The sequence below is a fragment of the Homarus americanus genome, unplaced genomic scaffold (genome assembly GCF_018991925.1).
Source record: "Homarus americanus isolate GMGI-L3 unplaced genomic scaffold, GMGI_Hamer_2.0 scaffold12870, whole genome shotgun sequence".
NCBI lineage: Eukaryota > Metazoa > Arthropoda > Malacostraca > Decapoda > Nephropidae > Homarus > Homarus americanus.
Window position 1 is genome coordinate 642,960 of NW_024711502.1, and position 20,533 is coordinate 663,492.

At 36.9% G+C, this 20,533-nt stretch overlaps 1 protein-coding gene across 4 annotated transcripts in view; it reads right to left on the bottom strand.

The window, feature by feature from the left end:
• Nucleotides 1-1,221: 1,221 nt before the first annotated feature.
• LOC121858502 (tubulin-specific chaperone D-like) overlaps nucleotides 1,222-20,533 on the bottom strand; it is a 30,732-nt gene continuing 11,420 nt past the window's right edge. For all 4 annotated transcript variants that reach the window (XM_042354974.1, XM_042354956.1, XM_042354963.1 and 1 more), the window contains exons 14-22: nucleotides 19,273-19,431; nucleotides 18,297-18,509; nucleotides 15,919-16,089; nucleotides 14,264-14,397; nucleotides 13,814-13,965; nucleotides 12,403-12,598; nucleotides 8,901-9,086; nucleotides 7,111-7,293; nucleotides 1,222-6,894 (exon numbers count right to left, since the gene is read on the bottom strand). In XM_042354974.1, the coding sequence (XP_042210908.1) occupies nucleotides 6,682-6,894; nucleotides 7,111-7,293; nucleotides 8,901-9,086; nucleotides 12,403-12,598; nucleotides 13,814-13,965; nucleotides 14,264-14,397; nucleotides 15,919-16,089; nucleotides 18,297-18,509; nucleotides 19,273-19,431 (1,607 nt within the window). In that variant the 3' untranslated portion in view covers nucleotides 1,222-6,681. The remainder of the gene's footprint in view (nucleotides 6,895-7,110; nucleotides 7,294-8,900; nucleotides 9,087-12,402; nucleotides 12,599-13,813; nucleotides 13,966-14,263; nucleotides 14,398-15,918; nucleotides 16,090-18,296; nucleotides 18,510-19,272; nucleotides 19,432-20,533) is intronic.

Here is a 20,533-nt window from a genome sequence, read left to right on the forward strand (position 1 = left end):
AGATGATGATGACGTCAGTGAAGAGGCAGGTGGTGCGTCATCCCAAGAAGAACGCCGCTTATCCCATAGTAATGTAAGGGGTGCCATCGAGTGTATCGAGAAAGCCAAGCTCCTCCTTTCCGATGACCCTGACGCAAACAGGTATGAAATTTTCACTACCCAGCTGTTGCAGACTATGGAGCCCTACATCAAGGTTTATCACGACAACATAAACACCAGCCGTCAGCAAAGCATAACAGAGTTCTTCGCCCGCAACCCACCACAGCCAGCCCAAGCCAGTGATAGTGACAGAGGTAGAGACAGTGATGATGACTTTGAGGGATTTGTCAGGGAGGCCCTGACAAGTGTGGATGACAGTGATGGTGACTCACCTGAGGGCCAGTAGCCTGCCCTCTGCCTCGGAACCAGCCTCCATTCCCGTACGCCGACCCATCTCTTCTACTAACGTAAGTGTTAACCCCAACCTCGTTTTTTTCTAACCTAACCTAACCTTCAGTTTATTGACTGTTCCCTTCTATACTATGTGTGGGTGAATACCATCATAAAGTTAAGATGTTATTTTTAGTAAAACGTAAGTATTGTGTCGGGAAAAAGTGGAGTTTGGGGGGTCAGCCCGGTCTCTATTTCAATTAATCCCATATGTTATGTTGTTCACTTTACGCGGGCCTCTGTGGGTTGACTTAACCGCGTAAAGTGAGGGTTCACTGTATACCAAATTTCATATTATGTTTGGTTTCTAAGTCGACCCTAGGTTTGGAGAGATTTTCAACCTTAAGAGTCGACATGGATGCCACAACATACAGAATATTGTCTTCACTTATGTAGAACACTGTTCCTGTTCCGAAAGGCAACTGAGTCTCACTTCTCATGGTTAGATTAAGGTAGGACCCATTTACCCTGCAGCCATTTTTAAATGCCCCTGTAAACATTATTTTCCAGTGATAATGTAAATTTGTACATTTGAAACCCTTCCAGTCTACATAAGGTGACCATCTGAAACAAAGATCACGAACAAGGGAGAATAAGTTCCAGCCTGTAAGAGACTGACTTCAGAAAGACTTTTACTGAATCCTGGAATACCAATAATGGATTTAGAAGTTATGGAATTCTGACCTTCTCTAGAGGTAAGAACCTTTCAATTATGGACAGTCAGGTCAGGTAATGAAGTCTTAACCCATTCAGATTTTATTCAGCTTAGGAGGAAACACAGCAATGATAGGGTCAAGTTCATCCATTTATTCTCATATGGTTACTTTTTCAGAAAATCTATCAACAAAATTTAGGTTGAGATTAATGATAAAACATGAAAGCTTACATTCTCCCCCTCATTATCACCATATGTTACACTTTAATACTGTACAGTACGTACATCAAATTTTGCAAGTTACTTATTAATTCATTACCATCATATTTTAATAATCCAAAAGTACCTGCAGGAGTAATTGATAAAGAAATGTTCAAGATATGCAAGAAAATTTATTTTTATTAGTGTTTTTTTTTTAAAGCTTGTTACCTTTTATGATCAAAGGACTAACTAGTTATTTTTAAATATATATAATTTGTGTAAGAAGACAATAGTAGTGTACAAGTCAATACTTTAACTTCACAAACCAGGAAACCTAATTGTGTGTAGCCTGACAGAGTAAGCAGTCTTATTAACTACAAGACTTCCTGATGATCACTGTTGATAAGTTCGAAACTGAGTTAATCCTTATGAGAGGATGCCACCCAACAGTAAGATGCTGTGGAAAATATATTACTTAATCAATATGCGTGATGGGTAATGAATAAGGAGAGGTTACTCTTTGTGAGCCAACTTTTTCACTGGACATTGCGTACTGACTACAGAGACCCAGCTAAAACATGCTGTATGTTTATAGTCAGATGCTGCATAATTATATAGTGATGACCTTTGAAATTATGTGATAGACAAGGGTGGCAGTACAGTACGATACATAAATCTTTTTGGCCCTAAGTAAGGTATGGTATTTTTTCGTAACAACGTATTTAGATGGTATTTTTTTCGTAACAACGTATTTAGACAGACTAATAATTATGGACGTATACGTGTGGCCACGGTGAATCTGCTTGCATGTCAATTGTCAAGTAAGGTCATCATCAATGAGTCCTACAAGGTCTTGCAAACATCCCCTCTGTGATGTGACGCTGGGGTCAGTCAACCTGCTCCGATTCACGGGTTGACAACTTGACACAATAATATCATGGCCATCCTGTAAACACTATTGTGTTTTCTGAACCTTTAATCTATAGTCTTCATTTCAAGCAGCAAGCAAATATAAAGATAATGTTTTATTTTGCATATACAGTACAGTACTGTATTAATAATAAAGTTTTGTCGGGAAAGTAAATTATTTTTCATGTACAGTAAATCCGCGCTTAATGTTATTTCGGTACTATGTCGCTAAACTTTAGAATACAAAAATTTGTTTAATGTCCTGGTGATCTGATACTACGTTGTTTTGCATCGTCACAGACTACCGGCACTTTCTAAGGCGCATCACCCGCTCTTGGCTTGGCACAGTTTCAGTGACTCATCCCCCTCCTCCTCTGCTCCCACCATACTCCTCCTCTGCTTCACTACCCACCACACACTCACTCTACCACCTCCGCCCTTCGGTGAATACCATTACAAACTTAGTAGCTGTATATGTATGCACTATTTTCCATATAAATAGCAATAATTTTCTGTATATGTAATGTATTTCATGGGGCAAAGGGAGGCTCAGGAACATAACTCCCGTATTTTATCTATTTCTTGGAGGGAAAATTGATCTGCCTAACGTTGTTTTGCAAGCGAGGATAACCTAAAATTAGGGAACAGGATGTTCATGTGCAATGTGGTTACTTCACTGGCCTTGGTCAATCTGAGATGAATAAACACTTCTATATTTGATGATTACAGTAGGGTCTGATCCTGCATAATTGACATTAGATGTTACAGTACTATGCAGAAAGATGTACATGTATTGTAATGTTCTATTAAAATAAATTAATTTTTCATAAAACAAAAGGGTTTCAACTTATCAATGAACAACCATTCAATAAACACATTGATTGTTATTGTTAACATTTGCATTGTTCCCACATGAAAAGTTGTCTGGTGAGCAGAAAGAGAAACTCTATTTATTTTGTCTACAAAATAATTTCCATGGTGAAATAACCAATAGTTCTCACAATTTATTTTTTTCTGCTAACCTTAGTCAACTGCAACATCCCAAAACATTTGAGTAGCCTACAGTATTTTAGTAGCCCAGATTAGCAACACTATAGCAATAGTTATGCACGCTTACATGTTAACAAAACAAGCCACAGGCAACAATTTGTGTTATAAGAAGTTTGTTTTCCTTTACTATTACATAAGGAGGAAGTGAACTTTACACATTAATTTAAGCCCAATTGTCAAGTCTTCACTGGGCCATATAAATTAAGTGCCATTTCACTGGTGCTTTGATTGTGACCTCTGCTATGTAGCTCACAAGTTACACAGTACAAGTATTTGTTTTGTCAGTTGGACAAAACTAGGGCACACTGACTTTCCCACAACTATCAATGACAGGTTTGTTTAATAAGGTATTGTTCAAAGTGGGTGCCCAGTGGTTGCTGATCACTGGGTTAAAAATTAACAAATATGTCGATGAATGAAAGAATTGTCATATCAGACAGGTAATTGGTTGCCAATGATTTTGCAGCTATCTTAAAAGAAAAATAACTTCCTTCCTACTTTCTGAGATCATTATCATGAGATGGTGTGCAAATAATAAAAAGAACTTACCAGTAAAAACAATTCCAAATTTGTATACAGTACTGTATTTACAAGTACAGTATCATGAAAATCATTAACTAGAAATGGTATGAAGTGCAAGAGGAATGTTTTGTTTCCTCCCCTTTTATTACACTTGGGTCTTGATATATGCCAGGGTTATGTTTGCCATAAACCTTGCGATTAAATTAAATACAGTTATCCCTCGCTTCACAAATGTTTGAGATACGAAATTTTTTTTATACCTTTTTCACTTAATGAAAGTTTCCCTCGTTTATACGAATTTGGGTTCCAGCAGCTATTTTGGAGAGATGTGCAGAGACTTATTCTGGCTCACTGATCATAACCCCCCCCTATGTCTTTCCTTCCGCCATTCGTTGTACGGGAAGTGCTCTTTCTTTATCCATGTGTATACGTACCATCCTTTCGCTATTCTTTTCATCATGACATCCAAGCATTCGGCTGATTCTTCGGCTACCCGTACTAAACCGAATATACAAAAGGCTGTGACTCTTAAGACCAAGCTGGAAGTAATAAAACAACACGAATGTGACGAGGGTTCTACACTGATCAGGAAACAGCTTAGTTTGGCTGCTTTTACTGTCACTACCATCAACAAGCACACTGAAGAGATCAAGCAAGCAGCTGAAAATGTCACGTGCATGTAGGAGCAAGCAGGCTAACCCAAAATCATGGACAACATGTAGCATTATCTCCAGCTGTGGACAGTTAACATCGGGGAGATATTTCTGCCACCTAACACCAACTCACTGCTCCAACCAATGGATCAAGGCATCATTTCCACCTTCAAGGCCTACTATCTACGGAGAACAATACAGGAACTTGTGCGCCAGCTTGAGGACAACCAGACCAGCATCAAGAAATTTTGGAAGGCCTTTATCATCGAGAAAGTCATTGATCACATCAATAAGTCTTGGGAGATGTCGCAGCAAACAATGAATGGTGTGGCGCAAGATTTGGCCCGAGTGCATGCACAATTTTTGCGGGATTCGGTGGTGTCAGACAAGTGCAACAGGACATCGTTAACCTTGCTCAGGAGAGAAGATGGACTAGGGGGGATACCCAGGATCTGCTCCAGTCTCACAGCCAAGACCTCACCAATGAAGAACTCCTGCAGCTCCAGCAGCAGACGCTTCATGAAGGAGAGGAGGACCAGCCAGAGGAGCTACCCGAGAGCTGGCTCACTCAAGGTTTGTCAGCGAGGGCCTTGACCTCATTCATAAAGGGTTCGAGTTATTCTGTGCCAAAAACCCTTGAATGGAAAGGAGTGGTGCAGTTGTCTTTAGTGGAGAAAGACATCCTTGTCTACACTTAGATACAACAGTTGCTGAGGACCAAGGCAAAACAATGTAGCATATCATCCTCCTTTAAACCGATAACCGTTTTCAAACTGCATCTAAAGCTTCCTGTCCCACAACCTCTACCAGTGGATTTTCTTCCACTCCTGGTATGACTGTGATGAAGTGGACAGCTGTTCTCATCTCGCTGAGTAAAGCCCTAATCCCAGCCCACCCCTACTCACCCCGTTGTGGTGAGTCCTGACTGTCCTACCATAAGGTAATGTACCAAAGTTATACATTATTTTATCAATGTTTTTAATGTGTTTGGTAGAAAATTACTGCACGGTAGTTGTGTGAACTAATTTCATGTTTTGGGGTATGATATTGGGGAACTGAACCATATTTTTCCCATGTGTTCTGTTATTCGAGATATGAATATTCACTTAATGTTTTTTTTCAGGAACTTAACACATTCATAAAGTAAGGGATACCTGTACTTAGTTATAAGGAGAAAAATTGGATGCATTCCAGAACTTACTTCTGGGCCTCTGTAAATATTTGCTAGCAGACGACACACTCGCTTATGATTAGCTGATCAACTGGCCTCATTTGATATTTACAGCAATATCTCGTTAGCCGGAACTCTCCGATAGCCAGAATTTTCTGGAAAATTCCGGCTTTGGAAACGATTTTCCGGAAAATTAAGGGAAAATTTTCCCGGTACAGGAAAATTCCGGGATGGGGGATTTTTTCTGGGTTTGAGAGATGAAAATCAGGTGCACTTTCTGGAAACTCGAAGAAAAATTTTCCGTTACCCGGAAATTTCCAGGGATGGGGGACAATTTTCCGGGTTCGAAAGATGATGTAATGGGTAATTTCTGGAACTTCTGAGAACATTTTCCCATTACCCGGAAAATGAGGGATTTTTTCCGGCTTTGGGAGTCGTCTCGTTACCCGGAAATCTCTCATTCCCAGAAGTGCTCTGCACCAATTGTTCCGGCTAACGGAGAAATCACTGTATTTATTAAACCTATAAGAATGTACGTAATGAAACCTTCAGTATCAAAAGTTATGAACCATGAAAGACATTTAATGGTTTTCTTACACTAGAGGCCACAGTATATCGGCTTGCACCACATAATGGTGAATTTTCCATGCATAAACTGAGGGGTAACTAGAAATTGGGTCCTCGAATGTTACTTTTTTTTTTGCCTAAATCAGTTATTTTGCAAAATTCACAGCATGCATGCAGGGAATTTTGTGAAATAACTTACAAACAGACTAACCAAAGTTAAAAAAAAAAAAGGACGAGACCACTTAACTGTGTGTCAATCTACACAACCCATCCTAACATAACCACTCACTTAACCTAACCCTATGTTTGCAAGTTATTAAGCAAAAAAAAAAAAAAAGTAACATATATAAGTGAACCCGCATATATTGAGACCCAAGTGCATTTTTGTTTGGTGCTCTGCTATAATACTCACTATACTACACTGTAATACAAGTGGATCACTATCAGCTCTGGAATGTCCAATATGAGGCACATCATATGTTACATATCACAATAAACCTGATCATTTATTTTCCAAGTGTAATTCAATTTTTTTTAGGTTGTGGGGGAGTAATTCCCATGAGCTCACAAAGACGATTACGCTGTTTTCGAGCATCTTCTATGTTGTGCATCCATTCCGTCTCCTCCAAGATGTCTGTTACTTCCTCCAAATGTTCTTCAGGGACAATTTCTTGGTCACTATAATCTTGTAATGCTGTTAGTAAACTGGTTGCAGAAATTGCTCGAACTTTGGGGTACTGTCAACAAAGGAAAACAGGATGTGACATTAGAACTTTGCATGTACAATAGTTATTTACCATCAAAGAAATTATGCAACAATCAATACTCAATTATAAAACTTACAAGATTAACAGTAGCATATCTAATCCAATCAAGCAACAACAAAAAAGATTGTCAGATGTAAATCAATGCATTTCATATTTCTCAAATTAAAAATATAAAAACTATATCACCTGGAATCCTAGGAAGAGTGAGAGTTGAGTGAGGCATGCCTTACTGGCACTGCTGTTCATTCTCAGCAGCTCACACAGAACAGTGATGAAGGCAGACAACTTGTGATAATCTGCTGATCTAAAGCATTCCTTTCTCAGTGCTGTAATTAGCCTGGATGTATACGAGTCTTCTTGTTCAAGTACCTGCAATACAAATCAGTATACATTCTAGATGGTGAGAAATGTACACTGCATACTATGTGTATTCCTCTTAACTGATGGCGGATTTTCTCCATTACCCATAGGTGTCTCCTTGTTTCTTGGGGAGCCTAATGTAACTGTACAGTATACTGTATATATTCTTAACTGCAAATACCATTATCAAAAGGAATAAATGTGAAAGTAGTAATCTTTTACATTTCTGTGTCAAAACAACCAAATGCCCACATTAAAACGGTGAATGGAAATAAAGTCACAGGAAAAAAGTCACATGACTTATACACATTGACAACACAATATATATATGATGGCATTGCATGTAGGTTAAGTTAAGTTAGGTTTTCTGTGCTTTTCTTCTTGTGACTTTTTTCCCTGGATTCATTAAAACATGATGGTCCAGGTATGTCTTAGACCAGGCATGGGCAACCCGCGGCCAGTGGGCCACATGCGGTCCGGACCGTGTGTATGTGTGGCCCATGGATTGATTGAGGAATTCTATTTAATGTGGCCCTCAGTTCAGGTAGATGCAGCCAGTTTATGGTGAGTAAAGCAATATTTATTTTAAGAATAATCTTCACACACAATTCGTTACTGTTTTATCACCTAAGTAAATGTAACAGTGAAATAAGTATACCCTGTATAGAGTCAACAATATAACCATTGTAACTGTGTGAGTTTCCAGGCCAAGTGGGTAACTTGGGAATTAACAAAAGTTGGGTAAGTCCAAGCATCATTACTGCCAATAATTACCCTGCAATCAAATCTTGGATCATAGAATCGGAATCAGCAGGCTCAGGAGTACCTATACTGCGATTTTCAATTAAATCTAATTTTTGGCCAAACCCGTCAAAATATCGTCTTAGTAATTTTTTGACAGAAATATACTTTTCTCTTGGAATTGAATTTAAGGAGTCTTAACTAATTAAATACTTCCAGAATAACACAAAAAACACCAAAATCATACCTCGGAAACCCATAGTTGGCGAGTAATTAGCAGCGAAATAATGTAATTAATATCTTGCAAGTGGCATTCCCAATAATTATCCCGCAATCGTATCGTGGACCAAAGATCGGAATTGGCATGTTCAGAAGTACCTGCACAGGTACTGCAATTTTAAATGAAATCTAATTTTGGGTTGAAACTGCCAATACAGCTCCTCCCCGCACTTACGACCTGCCTCAGTTTTACAAAAATTTTGTCAAATTACGTATTTTCGAGTCCCAACGTCAGTAATTGCGCTGTGTACTAATCGTAAATATAAAAACTGAAAGATTGCATCGGTGAAATTTTAAGTCTGGATCCGACCCAACAAGTCACTATAGGGTCAATGTAGCAGGTGCATGAGTGTAAGTTTACCTGCAATGTGGGAGGAAAGGTGGAACAAAATATTCAACACAGAACAAGGGAGGGAATGTAGAGGAGATATGTCGTGATAGGGAGGAGCTCTCTGGCAGTCAGGACTCCTTAAGCTTCTGTAACTCATTACATGGAAGAATTAACTAGTTATTAAAGTCTTACTGGGACCATATCATAGAAGACACTTAATCTTCCAGGAGGTCTAACTACACTATTGAGTTAAAATCCTACTAACCGGGTCAAGGACTGCGGATGAGCTTAACAAGTCTCCCACTGTCTTGATTAGCGGTAGTGTAATTCGGTCCACCTTCTGGTGAGAGGCAAACAACTGTAGAATAGCTTCCAAGAAAGATGAGAGATAATCTGTCTTCTCTGCTCGAGCATTCAAGTAGGAGTGTATAGCTTCACTTGTATAGCGGGACTGTTGGAGAAATAGAGAGATTTCAGAGTATGATTATTATAAACCATAACCGTCGAGAGGTCAGACATCACATTAAATGTATTCTTATATGTTAACCAGCTTTGCCTAAATCCTCTAACCACCGGCTTACTCTGCTCTTTCCACCAAAACTCTGACCACACATACACTACTACATTAAAGTACATTTCTTTCTTTGTCCCATTACTCTCTCTTCCTTTTACATCTAACCTTAAGTTTCTAGCATAGATGATCCATCTACAATCACTTAGACTAAAATATACTGTATGTCAATACCATTTACATGTTAAATATTAAAAAAAAATTTGTTTATTACTGTAATATTTTTGTTGAAACAAAAATAAAGCAATTATAATGTCAAAATAAGAATGGGTGCCCCTAAGACATAAACCCAGGAGAATTGAAGAGATATCAGGACTGAATGAGTAAGAAATGAAGGACTGATCCTAAAATCCATTTTATAACCAAGCCCACTAATAGGTGACCCATGTACAGTCGGGGTCAAAAGTCTTGAACACTTAGCAATATCTGGCATCTACTTCTGAGTTATACATATATGATTGGGATATACTAATAACACTACTTGTCATCACATATTATGCCTGAACCACAAAATGGGATAAAAATCTCCTTAATACCTTAGATCTTCGGGTACTTACATGCCAAAAACTGTCAAGTGTTCAGGACTTTTGACCCCAACTGTACAGGCTTGAAGACTCAAGCAATCCTAGACATCAGTGGCCAGGAATTTATCTGATAATAAGTATCCCACCCTGTACCAACCACTGCCCTTAAAAAGGGAGATGAGAAAAGACAGTTGCCATATGAAGAACGAAGGTAACAAGCTGTAATACCATAGTGTGTATGTATTAAAGTCGTCCGATGTCAAATCAGCTATTTTAGATTTTGGGAGCCAATCTTCACTTCCAGCCAACTTCCTGTAACCCAGTGAGAAGAAGCAAAGTTTCCAAGCTGCCTAACTATGATCAGTAAAAAAAAAGGGGGGTTTATCAGAAAAAGTTTTCACTTATAACCTAATGCCCTCTACTAGTAACTTCTATAACTGTAGCCAGCTAGAAATGGGCGGTGATGGTACTGTACTACAGTATGCTTCAACTGCTAATGTGACACACTCCACTCGAAAAATTATGCTAACTACAAAAAATACAGGTGTACAAGGATTCTTACTTTACAAATGTCATATATTCCATCACAGACACTTTCTTCACATAGGTAACTACTAACAAAGGTCTAAGCAGATGCTCAGCCACCTCTTTGAAGGTTTGACAAAAGATAGATCCCTCTTAGATAGGCCATGGAAAAATAGTGCCTGACATTATGTGCCCTGACCAGACAACATGGCTGTGGTACCTTAACAACTTTTGGTAATCATCTAAGATACCTATACCATAGATGTTTCAAATGTTTTGTAATCTGAATATATGAAGTGACTGTTTTTAATGCATAGACAATGATGAGAACTATCCTCCTCCTTCCATAAAGGAAAGAAATACATTGGAACCTTAACCCCTTTATTACGAGGATGCCACTTTTGATATTTTATTTGGCTAACGCCAGACGATTTTGTTCAGTACAGAGGGATCCCGTACATAAGTGGTTAATCTTAATCTTTGCTAGGAAAGCGAGACTCTGCTAACCGAAACCAGAGAAGGACCAAGCAACTAAACAAGCCTCTCTATGTGCTTGAATTTCTGAGATTCAATGCCCTGAACCTACAGCTATCAGAAAAATGACCATCAAGGAAGCTAGTTCTAACTCTTTCTAAGAACTGATTCTAGGGACCAAAACAAAATATCAGAAATTACAGTAAAAGAAGTATACAGATAAGAACTTAAAAACCTGAGGTGATTGGCCAAATGCAAATCATTCCCCAGTAGCCTAACCAAAGAAAACTAAAAGTTGCTAATGTAGAGTATTAGCAGAGAAACAAAAATAAAACCTAGTTTAACTTGCCTGCAAGAATACTCCCTAACAGACTTCAAGAAAGTAATTTTAGTAATTACTGTATTGTAGTCAGAAGAAAAACATGCTTTAGAATACAAACTTGAATGAATTGAAGCTGACAAAACACCATCTCTCCCTCATTTTCTGATTGAAAATAAAACGCCCAATTTCTGATAGATTTCAACTTCATCTTTCAACTTTAGTTTTCTTGGCATCCAGATTTTTATGTCCAACTAAAGAGATGTCAGCTAGTCATATGCATATTCAGTGTACATAATTGGCACATAAAGCTGTGTATCATCCACATAAGTGATACTGATCTGGTAATTACAGTACAGCATATTGGAAACAAACAATCTGACAGAGAGCTCTCAAGCACCAAAAGTCAAGAGCTAATCAAGCAACATTTGATAATTAACAGAGCCAGAAGTAGATGACAGACCCCTTATTTTCATATACAGTATAAAGAAAAAAAAAGAGCATACAGCACATAACATAACTCTTGTAAAGGGCAGATTTTACATGCATGCATGCTCAATATATCCTGATCAGTAAACTGTTGTCTATTCAAAACAATAAATCCTGCCTCCTACTTCAGATAGGAAAGTTAGTTTCTCATGACAGGCAACTATCACCATCTGTTCCAAAAAACTGTTCTTCCTAGAGAGATCAAGTACTGTGAACTGATACATCTTGACACAGGAAGATCCAATGTCAGTACCATAAACTGACTTTTCATAGTTACTGCAGAATATGCACACCTCTTGCTTTACAAAATCCTAAAGTGGTACTTCAATCACTTTTACCTTAAGAAACAATAACACTGTGGTTAGCTGTAATACAATTTCCCAGTAGCGCTAAGGTAAGAAGGAGAGAGAGAGAGAAAAAAGGGGCCAGTGTGCTAACAGACAACAGTTTGTCCAACACCAGCAACTATGACTGTAGTGCTTTGGTCCAGCTAACCCAGTTTATGTCCAGAGAAGCAAAAAGGGTGAGGTACGTATGCTTAATAGACCATCATGCTATTCTGTTCGGAATGACTAACACTTAATTGTTAGAGACCCTTTTATGGGTCATAACTGGAAGAAAGTTGTTTACTGCAACTAAGCTGATATTTTAAGGGGTTATAAGAATTTTGACCCTTTAGCCTTAATCTTGCAGTAATGAGTCATATACAGAGTCAGTGGGCATAAATGAGATAGGCGATCATATTTTAAATTCAATACTAAATATAAATGACTTCTATCAAACACTACAGTGAGGAAACTACTAACATAATTAGGAATTGTGAAAAAGTATACAGTTAACATATTTCACACAATTTTGTACTTACCAAATTTGCAGAAATTCCCCCAGCTGAGTAAGCGATTCCCAAAAGGACCCGAGACCTATAGGCTGGGAAGTCCAGGAGCTGAATGAAAACATGGAATGTGTCCTTTTCTGAAGCCCAATTCATTTGTTCACAAATTTCCTTTGTGAATATGGCCTTTAGTTCCTCAAGATTCGGAATATGTGATAGACTTGGAGAGCTGGAAAATTAATTTCTGATAAGATTAAATTATACCTCATCCAATACAAGTACAGTACATACAGTATATGTGAAATTTGCTTTAATATAGATATAATTTAAGACCTACAGGTATCCTTTGTTTAACGTTCATTTACTTAGTTATAGTTCGGTTTAGCAATATAAAATTAACACCATTTCTTGTCTAAGGGTTGGTCTAAATTTGGTTTAGTGATGTCTGACTCAATGGGAAAAACTCGGTAGAGAAATTGGGAATTCTGCGCTCCAAGTGTGCATCATTACAATACTGTACTTTAATGTGGTTTAGAAATAAAGAAAATATAATATAAAACTATAAAATAAGAAAAATGAAGAGCATGGGTGTGTATGTGTGGGAAGTGAACATATGTATTGAGGCAGTGAGCTATAACTGCTGCCAGCCAAACTCCCCCCCCCCATGTAATTTCACAGCATACAGGCAGCAGCCACACACACATCTCTTGAGTCAGCTTGGTGACTGCCCAGATGAACTATGCTGCATGCATGCTGTACCAGTAAATGTAAGGAATAAATTAAAATAATATTAAATAAAAGAAAAGAAAAAATAGTGCATTGCCAATCGTTTCACTACACACAAGATAACAAACAGCTGAGAGATCCTCCATGCTGTTCCCCTCTCCCCTTTCTCCACTCTGTGTACTAACTCCCATGCATATAAAAATTTTTATTCCCTTTATGTTTTTGACCTTATTATAATATTTTTCATTCTGTATGAACGATTATGTGTACATATATCAGTAAAAAAAAAATATATATACGTATATCTACTTGAAATTACAAGTTGAACAATAACAGCTCACAGCTCAGCCTCACCACCTTGTTATCCCTCATTTTGCGATAATTTCGCTTAACGTTAGGTTTTTCAGGAACACATCCTCATCATTAAAATAAGGATATATGTACTGTACTGCACTTTTATGTCTGGACTCTATTTTCAACCAAAAACAAGCACAACTCGATGTCTCCTTACCTCTAATGTGATCTTTAAAGAAAGGTCTAATGAACACAGTAATAATACACTTACAATGAAGATAACATATCACCATATCTATTAAATATTTTATGCCATCTCAAATAGAAAAGAAATTTCTATTGTGAAATCTATCACATTGATTTTTATCCCATGATGCCAGAAACTATCGATTAGGTTACACAACCTGAAATACTGATAACATACCTGTAAAGGAGAGTGCTAAAAGCAGTTCCAGCCACCTTTCGGGTCCTGTCTATTCTTTCTACTGCTTGTTGACAAATACGAGACATCATTTCTCCAACAATCTCCCCTGTTAGCAAAGTGACATCTTCACTTACCACTGCTATAGACAAGACCTGAAAGAACAAGTAAGTATGGTAAAACAATTAGACTGTGAGAAGGGATGAGTATGATCATGTGTGGCATGGAGAAGGTTAATGTATAAATGACTTATCCAGATGGGCAATGGGAGACACATTACTGGCAAGAGGTAGACAGGTCAGGTCAGGTAATTGTAAGATAAGTTTAGATCAAGTTAGACTGAGATATGTTACATCAAGTTAGGTTACAATAAGTCACATTAGGTTAGATTAGGTTGGAACATGTTTGGCTACATTTGATTAGATGAATGAGCAACGAAAAATAATTTCTTACCCGCAGTGATGATATGGCTGCCTCTCTGACCCAAGCCCCAACATCACCCCTGCGATCCATGGTGTAATCATCTAAACTCCTCAACAAAGCTTGGTAAATGCTGGATAAATTGGCCTCACATACTTGGTCACATGCTACAATAAAAATACATCTTGTTATCAACTAGGAAAAATGCTATTAGCAGAGCTCAATGTTATGAGATTACAAATATATTTAAAGTGGAACTAATACATTTAGCCCTCAAATTTATAAGATTTCTGTCTTACAAATTTCTATGTAACTCTAATCCATAACATACTGTACTTTCTGACCAAAAATTTTAAATATGAGACCTCACTTTATACAGCACAAATTATTAAGGAAATTTAGCCCCTCAAAAAACTAAATAAATAAAATGAGAAACAAAAGTTCACTACAATAGACATCTAAAAACTTTAGCTTAGCTAGTTTCTGCAAACTTAACATCCAAGGAGGCATAACATGGGCATTACATCCTGTAGTAACCACATGTACAGTCCATACCACTTATAAGCCACATATACTGGTGGCCTAGAAATTCCAAACTGGCAACTTAGCTGGGTCCATCCCTCACCACCTTGCAAAACATACAAACCAGGAAATTAATATACAGTAGTTTCTTTCTATTACTAAACCCTATCCATGCAAACATGTTCAGGGGTAAGCATTGAATTTACACCTTAACTGACCAAAGTTTTAATTCTTGAGATTCTGGGGAGTATAGAAGGTCAATTTGATTCAAGTGCAGTACAGTATATCCTATGTACACGAGGTAAGCCTCCTGCATATATCGAAGACCCACTTGTCATATATGTATTCATTTCCAGGAGCTATTTTTAAGTATTTCTACAATCCCACAAAACGTACTTGATAACACCAGAGCACTAACATCATCAAAAGTGATAATTTGTGAGGAGAATCCATAAACTTTTTTCAGTTAAAGTAAAGCCTCAGTATTTGCTATCTCTATAACTGTGATTTGCATCAACAATGAATGAATGAATAAAAGGCGGGGCAGTCAGGCACGAGTCACTATAGCTACCTATGTAGTCATGTTTTCACTATGTTTTCAACGATGTTATTTCTCAGTGAATACAGTATTGGTACATTTATTCCTGAGCACTCCATTCATAAATCCTCTTTTACCCTGGCCTCAGCCATGTTTCATGCTGACCTTTTTTTGTGATTAATACTATGTTTACTGATGCAACACCACACAAGCATCTCATTTTACCCTGGACAGCACGCAGCCAAACTCCCTTGGGGGACAACTTTGTAAATGGATGGGGATCTACTGTACTAGATACAGAAATTTAATTTAAAAAAAAAGGAAAACAGAAAAGAACAATATATATTTCTCTATAAAACAAATGGTTAATGGTGGGCTAAAATGATGAAAAGTCTGTTTACTTCTGTGCATAAAAACTAAATCAACCAGCACAATCCAGGAACTACAATAGCTAAAGTCATCACAATTAAACTTAGTGCCTGTCAATTCATGTCATTGAAATCATTCTAAAAAGTGAAAACTGTACAAGCAATTAAGATAAAGAGTTAACAAAGTGGAACCAAAATATAACAGACAGACAACACAGCCAGATCATTATACCACTTCAGGAGACATAAGCTTGCCTTACCTTTTCCATCCTTCTTTATACCAACAGTCTCCACCAGTCTCAGGATGGCATTAATTGCTTCCTTTCTGGTTTGTGCCCAAGTTGCAGTAGTGCGGGTGATTTCTGTAGCACCAATCAAGGCTTCAAGAACAATGTCAAATTTGCCCAGCACTAAAGAGTGCGTGAGGCGCCCTGAAAAAAAAGAGTTTTTTTTTATGAAAACTGTATGCGTAAGTTGAACATTATTCATAATTAGCATAATTTCCTTACTGAGCTGGAATCAATATAATGCCTGTCCACTTGCTCAAAATAATCTAAAATGTCAAAAAACAACGACAAACTGTATTAATTTGCGTAATGGACAAGCTAATTCTCCTTAGTACAATGTACTCCTAATATTTTATAAAACTTTTATATAATTTTTTTGGAGGCAAGTTAAAACTGTTCCAAACAACCAAATGTGGTGGATTATTTGTTTAAGGACAAGTGAAAAATCAGTATCATTTCAACCCCTGCAGTGAATTATTGAATCGAAACATTAGTTTTTCATGTGACTCAACTTTATAAGTACAATGAATAGTAGTGAAAGATGGAACATTTGAGCCAGTTAACCTTATTCATTATCAGCTGATGATTGGATTTATTTGAATTTCTTATGATAGTGGTTCACCTGGTCTACCCTAGTCAGAATTACAGTAATGTTAACAAATGGTAATATACAAAAAAGTCACAATGTTCTTACAATGATCACATGCATATAAATCAAAGATAAACAACAATGAGTTTTGGGTTCAAAATAAGATTTTTGGGGGGCATATGTGAAGATAGCTCATGTATTACAAGGCAAGATTAAAGCAGCAGCTGATCTTAAATTTTAAGAATATCGATCTGTTATCTTTACCTTTCTCTCTCTTTTGTTTACCATTGATCAAGGGAAACAGAATCTCCAGAAATAGGTAGGGAATGGTCGACTAAAGATGTGCAAGGGTAGTCTTAGAATGTGACTGGAAAGGACCAAAACAGAAAGTATAAGCACTGCACACATACATTTTCTTTTTGTCCACTTACAAGGAAAACCTACGAAGTAAATCATAATTCTCCACACTGAATATACTGCACAAGCTTATTGCTGTAAATGGTAGTAACATATAGGCAGGTGGAATACTTATAATGTTTAAAAAGCTGGAAAATGGATGAAAAAGCAAAGAAAATAAAAGTGAAAGATTCACATATGACAACATGACAAGCCTTTCAAAAGAAGCAAAATGAAAATATAGTTTTTCACTCTTACAATCATTGTCTCAGTACAGTTTTCAGCAGGGTGAGCAGCAGACATGGGGCTGAAGCCATTGGAAAGTTACAAAACCAAAGCCGAGGCCATCCAATTGGTCAAGAAGTCAAAGCCAAGGTTTTTCAAGGCTACAAGAAACTTTATCACTACTAATTATATAATAGGTTTATGCCCACTTTGTCTACTCCCTTTTGTTTTACTGTCAAATTTCCATTTTGTTTACTCCCTTTCTGTCTCCTATGAAAAAGTCACATACAGTACATTATTCCCAGAATGTTTACTATCAGTTAAAAATTTCTGAAAGTTACTTTATACAGTATATATTTTTGTTACTGTGCCTCAATGTTACAATTTATAACATTACAGTATAATGTGAAAATTATCATGCAGATGTATATAGTTGTTAACATTCAGCAAGCTGGATTTCATATCGACATGTTGTCCAAAGTACATTATGTAAGGAAGAAGGGATCAGCTGTAATGTCACCGTGGCTGTAGCATGCACCTGGGTTCTCTTAGGTCAGGTCATTATGGGAACAGAAAAGTCAGAGATCAAGTCAGCTGTGATGTCACAATATGGTCAGTGTGTCTGTGTAAAGAAGAAAATCCAAAGCCAGGCTTGTGGCTTCAAAGCCAAGCTAAAAAAGAAAAGAAAATGGGTTTCAGCCCCATGCCTGGTGACCAGACTCAACAGCACACAGACTCTCTTCACATGCCGTCATCCATTCACTCTCACTGGTATCACATCCCTGCGGCCGCATGTGTATAATGTGTGTCTGCCACACCGAGATGAGGTGGGGTGCAAAGGTTCCTTGTGAAACACCAGTACCACTGGTGGCCTGCACACTTTTACACCTGTGTGTGTAGATTAGGCAGTTTTGTGCCCCACCTGAGGTACAAGCACTCAATGATATGTTCTCTCATCATTCACATACATCATTGCTTCCTGGATTTTACATAATGTTTATAATATTGAATGAGGTGTGGTTGAGAAATATCCTTTATTCTTACAGGATCTATGTGAGGTAGTGCATCAGCAAATGTTGAGGACATCTAAATTGAAAAAGAATGATTAATGACAAAATTACCAGCATGATTAATGTATTACCAATAGCTGAAGCAAAACCTAAACTTTGTATCTCTTTATCTGTATTGAGGGCCTGGGTATATTTAGTGATCAATTCATCTTTCGACTTCATTTTCTCTGGTGATGTTGGCTCAAAATACGTGGTCCAAAATGGGGTTAAGGCCTCCAAGGCAGTAGCACGGATATTTTCATCTACATAAACTATACAGTTTTCCAGAAGATTATGCCACTGATCTGAAAAAGGAAAAATGTTTTATCCATCAGAATACAGTACATACATATGATTCTTACTCATGTTATATAAGTTTAATCTGAACAAAGGCATCAAGCCTGTATATCCAAATCTTTATCTACTTATAGCTTTCAGAACTCTGGAACTGTACACCACATATTGATCTCCATAATTAGTGTTCATTCACATCTTAAAGGTTACCAAGTATGGAGAAGTGACCACCTGCTCTTGTAGTTATAGTATCAAGTTACAGTTACTATTTTTTACATCATTGAAAATTTTGTATCAAGGAATTTATAAGTAATTTTTATTTTTCCCTCATCTATGGTGCTGGGCAGCCAGCCAGATGTTGATCTCCCAAATTTTAGTCTTTGGCACCTTGGGTTATTTAACAGCCATGACAGGATACAGTTCAGCAACAGTTTGTACCATCATCAGCAAGCACATCTGCCAGTGTATGATACTCATTTATTACCAAATGAACGAGGGCAAGTGTCGAAGAAGGCAAGCCAATCCTCCAGTCCAATCAGGGATCAAACCCTGACCATTCATTCAAAAGGTAAATATTCTACTAACTGAACTACAGACACTTCAAATATATACCAGTATAATAAAATTAAGAGTCAAACTCCACAGTTAAATGAAAAATCCCAATGTATTATCCCTACAGTAGGCTGCCACATACACACCTGCACATTTCCTCTTTGGATATACAGTACAGTACTACCATTCTGTAAAATTAAAAAAGCAGTACAGGTTCCTTACCAACAACTTCCTGGCCATGGAATGGGGCAGCAGCCAGCGAGCACTTCTCTATCAACACCGACGTTGCCTGTTTCATGTACTCTCCCCCCATGCCACGGTAAAGCTTCCTCTCCTCTAGGGTCGACACTATCTTGGCAATACCATCCAGTATCTCTTTGTCTATTCAGGAGGAAAAGTTATCTCTTAAAAAAATGGCAATTAGAGTAAATAAAGAAATATTGAAAGTAACAGAAGTTTTTCAAATCTGAGCACCTAAGAGGTCAAGTCAGAGGTTTTAGGCAGCATGAAAATGGTGCTTAGATTTTTTCTTGTCTGTACTGTATGTCTGTGAACAGAAGAAATTTACTGCAATTCTCTGGGATAAATACAAGGGAATTGCTCCAAAAAAAAAAAAAAAAAATTATATATATATATATATATATATATATATATATATATATATATATATATATATATATATATATATATATATATATATATATATATATATATATATATATATATATATATATATATATATATATATATATATATATATATATATATATATATATATATATAATATATATATATATATATATACATATACATATATATATATATAAACACACAACAAAAAACCAAAACAAAAAATATATATATATATATATATATATATATATATATATATATATATATATATATATATATTGTGAAGACTGGTGGTAAACTGTGGGAAAGTAATGAGCAATTCTACCCCCCCTCCCACACATAAAAACACCATCTACATGTTCATTTAAAAAAAAATCTGGATTTCAGGGTTTTGGAGAGTTTCCTCTTCATATAATTTGTACTCCAAAAATTTTGTTTTGAGTAAAAAATAATTTTAACAGAGAAAAGTGGTTATATTTAACCAACTACTCATAACTTGCCTGGTAAAGCACCATAACAAGGTCAAAATTATGACCCCTAAGCCTCCATAAAATAAGTACAGTTAATCTCATGTTCCTCAACTCCCTACAGTGGTATAGATATTGACCCTTTAATTAAACACTGTAGTCACATTGCTACCCTAGTATCACTACTGGATTTTTAGCAACACAATCTCAATACAGTATTACCTTTGTGTGGCTAAGCCGACTTTAATTTTAGCCCATTGTTACATTAAACTGATATGAACTAACTACCCTTCATAATTTGAACTCTGGAAAGTACAGTATTTACATTCAAATGTCATTACTATCAACGAACTACCAGCGTCAACATTACGTCTGTGTTCCTT